The 14322-nt window shown below is 44.1% G+C and overlaps 1 protein-coding gene across 1 annotated transcript; it reads left to right on the forward strand.

Moving 5' to 3' along the window:
* The first annotated feature begins 2875 nt into the window (after nucleotides 1–2875).
* Nucleotides 2876–13005, forward strand: LOC135876893 (serotriflin-like). The gene is made up of 7 exons (XM_065402267.1): nucleotides 2876–2932; nucleotides 4996–5118; nucleotides 6348–6438; nucleotides 7678–7823; nucleotides 8571–8665; nucleotides 10837–10925; nucleotides 12706–13005. Exons 1-7 carry the CDS (start codon nucleotides 2876–2878, stop codon nucleotides 12831–12833), a joined length of 729 nt encoding a protein of 242 aa, XP_065258339.1. The 3' UTR covers nucleotides 12834–13005.
* Nucleotides 13006–14322: the final 1317 nt, after the last annotated feature.

Consider the following 14322-nt stretch of genomic DNA (forward strand, 5'->3'; position numbering starts at 1 on the left):
AGGAGAATACCAGTTGTCCACTCATTTAAAGTAGACCATTGTGTAACCCATTTTTGCGGTGTAGTGTGTTAACTTGCTGCTAGCTCTTTGCCAGACTGCAGCAGAAGAACTCAGTTCACATCAGGGGGAAAAGTTACAGCTTTTCCTAATTCTTGCTTCTTACCTGTTATGAACAGGTGTAGTTAATTTATTCAGCTGATAAGAATTTACAACTCCATTTTCTACTTTCTTCTTATGTTTACACATTTAATAAGCATTAGAATTGTAGCGTCCAAGTCAAACAGGATTTCTCAGATCTCTGCCATATTCCTGCCCTACTTAGTTTCTGTGTTTATACAACAGGCTGAAACTAATATTTATTGTTATGTATAATATTGCTCTATGAGCTGAAATTTTCTCTCAATTGGCTTTGTCCAGTGGAAGTCACTTTATCACCCCAAGGGACAATAGTCTGTTTTCATAATCTGGGCACTGTGAGGGCAAGCACCATCTGCTATTTAACTCTCAACATCTGGAGCAATTTTAGCCCATGTATATGTTCTGGTATCACAGTGACCTTGCACTGAGTTAGCTGTTTGAAGTAACCTGGCCTTATGACCCAGTTTCAATCAAGAGTCCCAACAAATACCTTGACCATCTAAAAAAGCAATAGTGCAAAAATAAATTTAAATTAATAGAGATATCCTATCTCCTAGATTGGGAAGGGACCTTGAAAGATCATCCAGTCCAGCCCCCTGCCTTCACTAGCAGGACCAAGTACTGATTTTGCCCCAGATCCTTAAGTGGCCCCCCTCAAGGATTGAACTCACAACCCTGGGTTTAGCAGGTCAATGCTCAAACCACTGAGCTATCCCTCCCCCCATTATGTATGTATGTATGTATGTATGTATGTATTATACAAATACACAGAGGGAATCATCCATCCATCTGAAGGTGAATAGAGCTTTGTTAAATCCTGCAAAAACACTTCTGTGAATACTCACTCCAATTCTGGTCACAACAGAAAACAAAAAACTAACAAGCACATGGACACATGCACATTTGGTTTTAGCACCATAGTGCAGAAGTTATCAACCCCAAACCCAACTTCCCGGAAAAGTCTGAACGGCCGCTCTGCAGGAGCCCTGGAGAAACCTGGCATCTCCAAGGAGTCAGCTGGTGTGAAAAAACAGATTAATGAGGCTATGTTTCCTAACTTGGTAACCTCTACTACTCATGGCACCTGCATTCAGGGTATCCCTACTCAGTATGAGGAATATATTTTTAGAGTGTGAATGTAGCAGGGCTGATCAAATCTAGGAGATGATGGGATATTAAGAGCTTGATTTTCCTCACACAAGTTTTACTTTTGCATATCTTCACTGACTTCAGTAACATTAGAGTGAGAGCAGAATCAGGCTCACAGAGTCTAGACATAGAAAAAAAGATTCAGTAGGAGTCATCCAGCCAGTCTCCCTGCCAGTGCAGGCTAATTAAGGGATCAGGGAAAATATCTAGTAATGGGGAGACAAGAAGTGTAGAGACCTGATCTGCTTGCCTGCTTTCTGATATGACACCTTCCTCCCCAACACATGACTACAGCTATGTGAGAATTTTTCGTGAAAAAAATCATTGACAGAAAATGCAGTTTTCACAAAATCAACATTTTCTGCAGGAAAATATCAGTTGTGCCATATTTTTTTTTTTCAGTCAGGAAAATCAAAGAAGCATTTTGAGTCAGGTTGACCCCAATCAAAATATTTTGCTTTGTCAAATTGAATCAAATTGTTTCATTTCAGGTAAATTCAACATTAATCTATGTCCATTTAAGATGCTGCACTGCCTCATGGCGGTTGTAGTTTGGGTGCCTCACGCACCCATTCTCTTCTGTTGGTTGGGCTCCCTGGCTGGACTACATCTCCCATCATGTATCCCAGTCTCCCCTCTGAACTACCATGGTGCATCATGGGAGGTGTAGTCCAGCCAGGGAGCCCAGTCCATAGAGGAGAATCTGGATGAAACACCCTGGAACTAAAACTTCCATGAGGCATTGCAAAAGCTCAGGTGGACTCAGTTCAATGTTGAAATGAACTAAAATGAAATGTTTCAACATTTCTGATTTTTTTTAACTTTCTGTTCAATAAGAAATGTTGATATTCTAACTTTTCTACCCAATTTGGGGGGGGGGGAGGAGGATTCAAAATATCAGAACTTCCCATAGAGCAGAAATTCTGGGGGGGGGGGGTTGACCAGCTCTACACCTCACCCACCTCCCTGCTTCTGATTTCTGAATTCAGAGTTAGGGAAGGCAAGTCAGCCATGATGGCGTAGGGCCAAACTGGGAAACAGTGGGGAGTTTGAGCAATCAGCAGTAAGGAAGCAATACAGAAAAAAGGCAACTAGCAGAGCAGGAGAAGGGAGTGGAAGAACATTAACAAGGAATGGAGTGCTATGTGTAAATTGGTAGAGGACTGGGTCACCTGAGGGAGTTGATATGGGAGAGGAAGGGCAAGGAACTGAGGACTATTATATCCATCTAAGTGCAGCATGGGTTAAAACAGCCCCTCTCTCCTGCACACAGCTGTTCAACACTATGTTTTTTTAGGAGAGCAGTGGTGAGATCCTGATCTACTGCATCACTGAACAAAGGCTCCTTTAATAAAGTGAGGAGAAGACAGGCAGGAAACTGCTGCACATTCAAGTTATTTCAAATAAGAGAAATGGAGACAAAAGAAGATTTTTCTCATTAAAATGTTAGAACCCAAGTTGCCTTCATCCCTAATCACCCCATCTTGCTCCAGAAATATATTCCACTAACAAAAATGCTGCTTCAGAAAAATGCTGCTCTTTGACAGCAAAGAGACTAAATGACATGGTGTTTATTTTTTCCCCAGAGATGGGTCTGCTAACTGTGATCGTATGCCTTGCTGCACTGCACCAAGCTGTTGGACAGGTATGAACCTTCATTTCTATGCAGAGGAATAGAAACAGGCTGAGTTTTGTACTAAACCACCTCCAAAATAGTTAGTTGCCTGGAGTTCCATAAGTACAGATGGTATTTGACCACCAGTACCCATTACTTCAGCATGTACTCTAAGCATCTCCACATTTTTCCCTTCAAATAATCCACCCTTATTTATTTAAATACTTTCCACAGCTAAGGTCTGCTTCTCCTCTCACATTAGTCTTATACTGGTGTAATTCCGCTGAGTTCAATGGAATTATATCTAATTTAAACTGTTGCAAGCAAGAGGAGAATCAAACTTTGTCAGTATGGAAATGCTGGTGCTGTAGTGCTTTCACCAGGGACCGCTATTTTCTGGAACTCCTTCCTAGCACTTTGCCATCCTAATGGAAACAAGCAGGAAAGCAGGTAGTTTACTGCTGGCTGCTTCTGAAGGCACTGCTTGTTCACAGAGGACAGACACTTCATAGCTATTCACATACAGAGCACCTTCATTTATCTGAATCTCAGCTATCCAAAACTCCCTGTTGTCCATGTCCCCTGACACGTCCTCTGACACCTATTAATAACATTGGAAATTCCCACAATGACCTGAAACATCATTTGCATGCATTCAGCATCCTCCTGATACTCAACTCCAATTCTATTTTGTTCAATAAAACTGTTTTCTAATCACAGATTAAACTAAAATGCAGGCCACAATGGGCTCCATAACAAACTGGGTTCCTTCATTGCTCTTTTGTTAACTGCACTGTCCCCTCAGGAATAGAATACTTTTTTTTGCCCCCTTTAAAACGTTTTTCTTTCTTTGAAACTGATGTAGACAGTTGCACACAGGATCTCCATTGACATCAGCATTACAGAGCAAATCTCTGATTGCTCTGATCTCAATGCTGTATACTAAATACTGTACAGTAGAGATTAGAATTAAGGGTCCCATTTTGGGACATTTCAATTCAAAAACGTGTAACGTTCCAGTTTTCCAACATCTTTTAAAATTATATTTCTGATCCTTCTCCCTATTAGTTGTGAGCCATACCCTTCTCTTCACTGTGATACTGACAACAAACCTTTCCCTGGCAGGACATGAGTTGGTTTCACTCTAAAGCCATTTAACTTAAATGCCAGGAATCCATTGAGTGCTGATCCAGATGTGAGCTTTTCCAAAGTAGGGAAGTGTTTGGGCCCCAGCATCTTGTTCAGCCCAGTCTAGAGACCGAGGCTAGTTGCAAAGTTTGATATTGGATCCACATCTGTGCTTTCCAAACATTCAGGGATGTTTGGATCTGGGGATGCGGTTCAGGCCCATCTATGCATTCCCAAAACCAGCTCTGGGATTGAGAGGGTCAATTAAGGAGAAAAGGGAATTCACCAGCAGGTGAAAACAAAATGGGTCACCACTGACTGGTGAAGTAGAAGGGGAGGGATCAGCAAGATAGGGACCACTGAAAATAACATGCTAAGGGAATGTGAGGGAAGGAGCTAACTAGTGGGAGTGGCAGACAGAGGTGACTAGATGGATGGTATAGAAGATATCAGTGGAAAGGAACAGTGTAAAGCAGCCGGGGAGCAGGGAGTTGATGAACTGGTTGAATGGAAGGGAAAGCCAGAAAAGCCAGGGAAGCAGGAGGTAGAAGGAGCCAAATATGCGGGTATTAGGATGGACAGTGGGAGGGGGCAGAATCAGAAGAGATTGACTGGGGCACCAAGAGACAGATAGGGAGTTTGGGAATCTACTGACTGGGGAAGCAGAAGGGAAGGCACTAAATGGAGGACTGGGGGGCTGAATGCTGAGAGATAGGTTTTCTGCTACTCATTAAAAAGACAGAAGAAGGAGAGCCATTTACTGACAGTGCTCCATAACTCCAGGGGATGCTTCCAACACCAATGAGAGCCAGTTAAACAGATCCTAAGAACATTATGAGTACAGTATAATCATCAAACAGTAGTTGTTAAAATAGTCAACTGGGATTATAGGTTAATGCATTGAGTGTGGTGGGAGTTGGCAAACAAAAATGAGACAAAACTTTTCCTGTGATTTTTCACTTTAGAAGCCAGCTCTGGGTTTTTCTGCTTTGTCTCGTTTCAATGTGGATAGCCAAAAGGTGATCGTTGACAAGCATAATGACCTTCGGCGAGCAGTGAATCCCACTGCCAGAAACATGCTGAAGATGGTAAGCTACATGGCATTGCTGTTCCTACAGCTCTGAAATGTTTCCCATTGTCACAGAGTGGCAAACTTGGCCCTCAGAATCCTTTCCATGATAAGGTGCAGTTTTCCCGCTAAGCTGGGGGAGTGTAAAAGAGTGGGAGAGAAGCATGTCCTTGTGGTTGGCCATTGGCCTAGGCACTGGTAGGCCAGAATCTACTCCTGTAATTGACTTGCAGCAGAGCAGAGGAATTTTTTCAAAACCACTGAAGTGACTTAGGAGCCCACGTGCTATTGAAAACCCTGCCCTTCACCTCTGTGCCTCAGTTTTCCCATCTACAGAACTGAATTAATAATATTCACCTACCTCCCAGGGTCACTGGTAGGGTGACCGGATGTTCCGTTTTTAAAGGGACACTCCCGGTTTTTGGGACTTTTTCTTATATAGGTGCCTATTACTCCCCACCCCCGTCCCGTTTTTTCACAGTTGCTATCTGGTAATCCTAGTCACCGGGAATCTTACATCAATAATATTTCTCTATTGTGTTGAGATTTTTGAATGGAAGGAGCTCTAGGAGACAAATTCCAGTTCTTGTGCAGGAATCTAGTACATGGGCTCTGCACCACTTATGTCAAAATAAGGCCTGAGTGGTGCCTAGGCCTGGAATAGCAGATGCTGTCCCTCCAGGCCCCCTTTGCAGGGATTGCCAGCTCCTGGATCTTTGTGTGCTGGAACTGTGCAAAAAAGGCTTGCCTCAACCTATTTCTAACGTACAATACAGGTTTCATGTCCTTTATGACTGCCAAACCATTATTAAAGCAGGTTGGAAACTAGTTTACAGACCTTTCCATTGGACTTGGACATTGCTACCATCACAAACCACGGCACTTTTCAGGGCTAGGCTCTAAACTATAGAGATTTTGGTTTATTCATTCATGGTGACAAGAGGGTCACCTCTTAGGTTGTGGGGCTGAGGAGTTTTCCTCTAAGGGAACAATCCACTTCAAATAGACATTATAACATTCAGGATCCCCTGAAGTGGAACAATCCACTTCAAATCTTCAGGACATTATAACATTGATCCCCAGCTAATATAAACCAGCCTAGATGCAATGACTTCCTTGGGGCTATTTGGACTGACACCCCCTGAGTAACCAGGCCATAATCTCCAGATCTGTATTTAGTTCTACATTCACTATTGCGGATTGGTTTTACCAAAAGGTAAATATGATATTTCTCCTTGTTTCCTTAAGGTATGGAACCTTGAAGCTGCAAACAATGCTCAGAGATGGGCAGATCAGTGTAAAATGTCCATCAGTCCTAGCAACGAGAGAGTCGTTAATGGTAAGTGAAGAGTAATTATAAATTATGAGTGATTGAAATAACCATCTGGAGACGTACAGGTACAACCATATTACTGCAAAACTGTTATTTTAGCAGAGCAGGAGCACTGATATGGGACAGGTTGAGATTTCACTTCCAGATCCATATAGTTAGAGGTCTATAATGCAATAAAGGAAAAAATCCACTTGTGTTGAAACTTGACACACACAATCTCAGCCAGAGAGTGAATGTTTTCTTCACCATGGAAAAAATGGCTTCAAACTTTTTTTTCTTCCCATTTGCCCCCACCAAAATCCATAGGGGAGAGGAATCCATTAATTCTGTGTGCCGTGTCTTGACTGCTGAGACATGAAGCTCTTTGGGGAAGGGACTGTCTCCTACTAGGTCATTAGAGTGCCCAACACAATTAAACCCTAATCTCTGTCAGGGCCTTTAAATGCCATTGTAATATAAATAATTAGTAAAGTGGGACTTAGAATGATGCACAAGTTTTGAGTGAGTCTTCTGCACAGGGATGAATTTTACAAACAAAGAAGTTTGCACAGGTGGTATGTACACCATAAACAGTTATTGGAGGGGGGAGATGATTTTAATCTAATATTTAATGGTAGCCTGTTAATCCAAGAACAGGTGGTATCTTTTAACTAGAAATCAGTGTTATTTTTAATCTGCCCTTCTCATCTAGTATTTTAATGAGGTGCTTCTAGTTTAAACAGTCTGCAAATGAATATCTCTGGGCATACAGGGCCTGCTCCAAAGCCTATGAAAGTTAATGGGACTCTTTCTATTGTCTTCATTGGGGTTGGATCAGGTCAATAATTCCCTTCTTAGAGGTACTGGCTTATAGGTACTGCTTTGTTCAGACTGGAAATAAGGTGTACATTTTCAACAGTGAGGTTAATTAACCATTGGGACAATTTACCAAGATTGTGGTGGATTTTCCATCTCTGGAAATTTTTAATCAAGATGAAATGTTTTTTTTTTCTAAAAGATCTGTTCTAATTCAAACAGGAATTACTGAGGGGAAGTTTTATGGCCTGTGCTATACAGGAGGTCAGACTGGTTGATCACAATGGTCCTTTTGGCCTTGGAATCGATGAATCTCTGATTAGACACAATGCCCAGGGTGGAAATATGGTGGTTAACCTAACTGTAGGGTGCAACTCACATTTCTGCTATTCCTACAGTCTCTCTCCTTGTCCTCACACTGTCTTGAAACTGCCTCATTTCTATTTTCAGGTGTCTTCTGTGGTGAAAATATTTTTCAGGCAACTTATCCCCTGTCTTGGTCTGATGCAATCCAAAACTGGTATAATCAAGTGTCTAATTTCAAATATGGTACTGGAGCAATCAAAGACAATGCCCCTATTGGTGGCTACACTCAGGTATGGAGATGAATGACAAATTTCCAACAAATGAAATATTGTTGTAGGAAGAAAAGTGATCCCAGTCTGGAAATAAAATCTATTTATGTGAGCACCCATGCGTCCCCATCAAAGTCAATGGAACTGTGTCTGTGTAATTAAAGAAAGTTAGGAGTCTGTACCTCTAGAAACTTATTACTATTATCTCTCATTCCCTGCCTGATGCAAAATCCACTGAACTAATACAGAGTCTTTCCATTTACTTCAAAGGGCATTGGATCAGGTCTTTAATAAGATATATTCCAGCAGAAAATTATGATATTTTGATATTTTTCTTCTTCCCAACATGGGACCAAATGTCAAAGTATCTTAAATTACTAATAATATACTAAATTGTGGAATGACAATTTCTGAAAAATGTTGATTTGGAAATGTCAAAGCAACACATTTCAAAGCATTGATTAGAAACAAAACATTTCTTTTCTTGTCTGAAAAATCATATAGGTGCTCTACAAAAGATGGTTGGTCACACGTTTCAGTCTCCTCCTTCTCCCAACTGCTAAACTGCATTTTTCAAAAAGCTAAATATACAGAAATATTTCCTTGATATTACTTTTCCATGTAAGCAATTGCTACAGTTCCCACAGGGCTGTTATGGGTTCATGAACTGAAGAGCTGCTTTTCTGTGAGCTCATGAAGGGGCTCTCAAATAATCCATGATTGAAACGAAGCCTTGCTGATTGAATGTACTTATTTTCATGCCTGCAGGTGGTTTGGTATCATTCTTACCAGATTGGATGTGCAGTTGCCTACTGTCCTCAGAATAAGTGGCAGTACTTTTATGTTTGCCAGTACTGTCCCGCGTACGTACCAATATATATTTCCTTTAAGTTGAAACACTTTGTAAGATGTTTTGAAACCTTCTAGGTAGGGCTGTCAATTAACTGCCGTTAACGTGTGCGATTAATGCACAGCACAATTAACGTGTTAATTTTTTTAATGCGCGTTAATCGCAAACCCTCTGGGCAGGAGGGCAGCATGAGCTGCTCCGAAGAACCTGTCTGGTCAGGCGCAGTAACGCAAGGTGCCACCAGAGGGTGGGAGGAGAAGAGGCTACAGAAAGTAATGTAGGTCTCATCCCAGCATTTTTAAACTAAAAACAGGACATCCAGGGGCTCGCCAGAGCCGCCCTCCTCCCCCTTGCAGGGCTCGCCCGAGCCACCCTCCCCTTGCCTCCCGGGGCTGGAGCTAACTCCCCCCCACCCTGTGCCACCCACATCTGGGGCTGAGCTCCATGCTGTCTGCAGCTGGGGCTCCCCCCTCGAGCTCCGCACTGCCTAAAGTGGGGTCTCCCCCTCCCATTCCTGTGCCACCCACATTTGGGGCTGCCCCTCTCGAGCTCCGCACTGCCCATGGCAGGGTCTCCCCCTCCCAGCCCTGTGCTGCCCACAGCTGGGGCTGACCCCTCCCCCCCATGCCGCCCAGGGCTGGGACTGACCCCCATTCCGAGCTCAGGGGCTGACCCCCACCCCGAGCCCTGTGCCGCCCGCAGCTCAGGCAGAACCCTCCCCCCAGCTCTGCACTGCCCATGGCTGGGGCTCAATCCCCCCTCCACCCGGCTGAGGCTAATCCCACCCTCGAGCTCCGTGCCTCCCCCGGCTGAGGCGGATTCCCCCCTCCCCATCTCTGCGCTGCCCAGGGGTCAGTTCTGAAGCCGGCACTGCCTGCCAGCGGGAAAGCAGAGAAATTTGCTGCTGATGCCTTCAGATGACCCCCCGGCACTGCCGCCTCTCTCTGCTCTGCCTTGCCGCCGGGACAAATGCCCAGTTTTGGCGAAGAAGTAGGGACGGCTGGGACAGAGCTGAAAAAGGGGCCTGTGCTGGCCAAAACAGGATGTATCGTCACCCTAGCCAGCCCGGGCCCTATTGTTCCCGGCCAGCCCCTCACTCCCGGGACCAACCCCCCTGCATCATGCCCCATTGCCAGGGGCGGCTCTATGTATTTTGCCGCCCCAAGCACGGCAGTGAGGCAGCCTTCGGTGGCATGCCTGCGGGAGGTCCGCTGGTAACGTGGATTTGGCGGCATGCCTGCAGGAGGTCTGCCGGTCCCGCGCCTTCGGCGTACCCGCCACCGAATTGCCGCCGAAGGCACGGGACCGGAGGACCTCCTGCAGGCGTGCCACCGAAGGCAGCCTGACTGCTGCCCTCACGGCGACTGGCAGGCTGCCCACCGCGGCTTGCCGCCCCAGGCACGCACTTGGTGCGCTGGTGCCTGGAGCCGCCCCTGCCCATTGGCCCCAGCCGGCCGCTCGCTCTGGGAGCACCCCATAGAGAACATGGGCCTGGCAAGCTCAGCCTCCCTGCACCAGCCTCTCCTCCCCTGCAGTATGATGAGTCCCTGAGGTAAAATCCACCCTCCCTTGCAAGCAAGGGCTCACTCAGCTGAAGGGAGCCCACCTAGCTCAGTAAAAGGAGGTGAGCCCAGTACCAGAAACCACCCTTCCAGAAGCAGCAGCAAGACACTTCCCTCCCCCTCCTCTTGCACAAGTTATTGCTTGCTCCTCCCCATTGTCACCCCTGTCCTCCCAGACCCTCCTCCTGCACAAGTTATTGCTTACTTCCCCCCGCTTTTGATTTAGTTGTAAATGAATATTCAGAGGGAGAAGGGGATATTTTAGTATTTGTACACCTCTAATACTGACCTACCTCAAAGGGGTGCTGTAAGGGTTATTTCATTCCTGCCCACAACATATTTGGAGTTCTTTGAATGGAAGGTGCAGAGGATTAATTGTGTTACTGTATATTCTATACAAGGACCAAATTATTATATTGAATTATAAAATATTATAACCACAGAAATGTGTCTTTCTTTCCTTTCAAATAGAACATCCTATATCCAAAGCATAATTTGAACTAAAACAGGATTGTTTAGGAGCAGGTTTCACACACAATCTATGGAATTAGTTCTAAATTATACAGTATGTTAACTTTATTTTAAAGGGATATATTATGTTTGGGTTGCTTTTTAATTTCAGAGGAAATAATGCAGCAAACTTAGCTAAACCGTACAAACAGGGACCAGCGTGTGGCGATTGCCCTAATGCCTGCGACCGAGGACTCTGCAGTAAGTTAATGGTTTTTTGTTCTTTCCAAATCTTCCCTGAAGAAATAAATACAAATGCTAGATAACCTTCATTATTATCCAAGGTAAAGATTTTGTCACAGTTATTTTTAATAAACGACACAGACAGGTCACAGGCAACCAACAAAAATCACGGGAGCCCGTGACCTGTCTGTGACTACTAAAAATAACCCGGGGGCAGAGCTAGGTAGGAGGGAAGAATGACAGCTGGAGTCCCATGGGGGAGACTGACAGGCCAAGCCCCACAACCATGGGGGGGACAGCCCTGGCTCCAGTGGCCGCAGCCTCCTGAACTGGTCGCAGCTGCGGGGCAAGGGCACACAGTCCCAGCTCCAACCACAGGCACACAGCTCCAGCTGCAGCTACGGGGGGGGGGGGGGGGGGGAGGAGAGAGTCACACGGCCCTGGGAAGCCACGAGAGGGGGTGCATGGCCCAGGCTGCAGCCCCCACCGCAAACCGTACAATAAAACCCTCTGGCATCTCTCAAACTATATAAGTAGCTATTTTGGACAATATTTAATAAATGAGAGTCCCTTTAAAACAGCCATGGGTAAAGTAAATCCCATCAGCTCTGTCCTAGCGCTAGACATACATCAGTGGGCTATGTAATCTAGGTAGTGCTAGCAGTGCCCTCTGTTGGAGACCTCAGTACTCTATATTAAGTATTCAATCTAAAGTTTTTCAGCCCTGTACACTTAGGGACACACAAACCCAATACACACACAAGCTGGTGGGTTACACATATGCATAGAGCTCTGCATATGCATTGGAGCTTTGCAGGCCGCAATTAAGTGTGAACAAAAGTGTGTATATGGTTAAGTGTGCAAATAGTTTCACCTTCCAGTTTGCATTCACCCCCCTCCCACTCCAGTCTCTGAAACTGAGAAAAATAATAATTCTCTACTTCACTGTACTTTGTTGTGGAGCTTAATCTATTAAAGTTTAAAGAACACTGAGATCTTCAGAGGAAAGGTGCTTATTATTATACCAACAACAATTTGTGTTCAGAACAATAAATGCCTAACAAAAATGAAAATAAACCATCCTATTCTTGGTACAACATTACAGTTCAGTCCTTTTGTATCTCCACTAACTTCAGTTGATTTGTACCATGGTTGATTTTGGCTTGTTACACTGTATGATATGGCTGATCTTCTGTTTCAAAGTGATATTCAGTAAATGCCAGTGACTAATACCTACCCTGGCCTAAGCACAACTTTGATTCTACTTTCACTTACATCAGTGTAACTCCACTGAAGCTAGTTTAATGGAGCTCAGAATGAGGCCCACCAGGTTATTGCGGGTACAAAAACAGAGAGGCAAACAAGACTACATAGGTTTATGAAGACAATGGATTGAAAAATACATTTTGAAAGGGAAACAATTAACTGATCAGGGCCGGCATTAAGCTGATTCCCCCGATTCCCCTAAGAGGGCCCCGTGCCTAAAAATTAATCTTTACATTTTTTTTACATACCCGGCAGCGGGGGGGAGGGGGGGTCCACTCCGGGGCTTCGGGGGCATTTCGGCAGCTGGGGGGGAGGTCCACTCCGGGTCTTCAGCGGCATTTCGGCAGCGGGGGGTCCTTTGGTGCTGTGGAAGACCTGGAGCGGACCCCCCGCCGCCGAAGTGCTGCCGAAACCCCGGACCACCGCCGGGTATTCGAATCGGGCCCCGCCATTCATAGAGCCGGCCCTGTAACTGATTTAGGACTGACTTATCCCTTTATCATCTAACTGTTTACCATTTGGTTTATTTCAGCCAACCCTTGCAAGTATATGGATAAATACACAAACTGTGCCACCTTAAAAGAGCTCTTTGGCTGTAGTCATTCTATGGTGAAGGAAAGTTGTCTAGCTTCCTGCAAATGCACCACTGAAATAAAATAATATCCTGCTATCCATCACTTTCTCTTCCTTGAGATTGTTTTAGTTGATAGAGAAAAGAACCCAGGAAAAAAAAAAAAAAAAACCATTCCCAATATTTTCATAACCGCTTGAATACTGGATAAAACAATGATTAAGTTGTGCTCTGCATTATGTGTTAGATGTCCTGAATATTGTTCTGTAATTGAAACTATTTCCATAATTACTTTAGATTATTCAAAAATCTTATTTTAGCTATCAATGGGCATAGGTCTATTCCAGGAGTGGGTGGGTGAGGTTCTGTGGCCTGCAATGTGCATGATGATGGGTCCCTTCTCGTCTTAAAATCTATATGAGTCTACTTCAAAGCATGGAACTCCCGCTGAATTTTATTCTTAAACAGGAAATGGAGTCATAATCTACTTGACTATTTTTTTGTATTGCACATTAAATTTCAGTTGATTTGCCGCTGACTTTTTCTGTGATTATAAAATGAATGTAATCCTGCTAAATAAAAGCATTGTTTAACTCCATCATTGCAAAGTAATTCTTGCCTGTAATTCTTTGCCACTGTGCATGTAATATTCCACAAAGAATTTAAGCCAAAGAATGCTTTCAATTAAGCTTTACGTATTCAAATTACCTCTCCTTCATAACAGCAACTGATTCACCGAAAATATTATGTGAAGTCATTGAAAAAGTAGCAAACAGGACAAATACATGTATTACTCGTATACATTTAATTATAATAATGATCAGACATCAATGTTTCATGTTCTTCATGCACCTCCTAACTATATTGTAGTTGATCATTAGATGGGGATAGTGTTACACCTGAGCAATGGTTACAAACCTACACATGGGTATTAAACACATTGTATTAAAGTATGAAGTATTCCAAAATTTTTATATCTGGTATCATTGAGGGTCTGATGCCTGATACGCAGGGTGTGTTGCAGTGCAGTGCTTTGTATTTTGATGAGAGAGTAGTGTACAGTAAAATGAGGGAGGTTTATTTAGATTCTGCTGTGATTGGCTCCTTCCAACTGGAAATTTTCCCCATATCTCACGTTCTTCGCATGCTATGGGAGCTGCATGGGGATGTAGGGTGACCAGACAGCAAGTGTGAAAAATTGGGGTAGGGGGGTAATAGGAGCCTATATAAGAAAAAGACCCAAAAATCTGGACTGTCCTTATAAAATCAGGACATCTGGTCACCCTATGGGAATGAGTTCTGAAAAGGGGGCACAGAGGAGAGAAATTAAGTTATTTCGCCCTCCTTTTCCAGAGTACACCTGTACAGCCAAGATCAGGGATGTGTGTTGACTTTGTCCATTGTTAGATCAAGTTTAAGCTCAGGCCCTGGGCCGCTGATGTGCCTTACAAGTTGTCCAAGTTGGTATGGAGAGGCCTATAGCCCCATACCCACCTTCCCCTCATCTAAGAAACTAGTACCTGCAAGGCCCCTAGAATGGGAAAAGGTTTGTGCTCCTCTACAAGAGATAAGTCCCCA

The sequence above is a fragment of the Emys orbicularis genome, chromosome 3 (genome assembly GCF_028017835.1).
Source record: "Emys orbicularis isolate rEmyOrb1 chromosome 3, rEmyOrb1.hap1, whole genome shotgun sequence".
Lineage (NCBI taxonomy): Eukaryota > Metazoa > Chordata > Testudines > Emydidae > Emys > Emys orbicularis.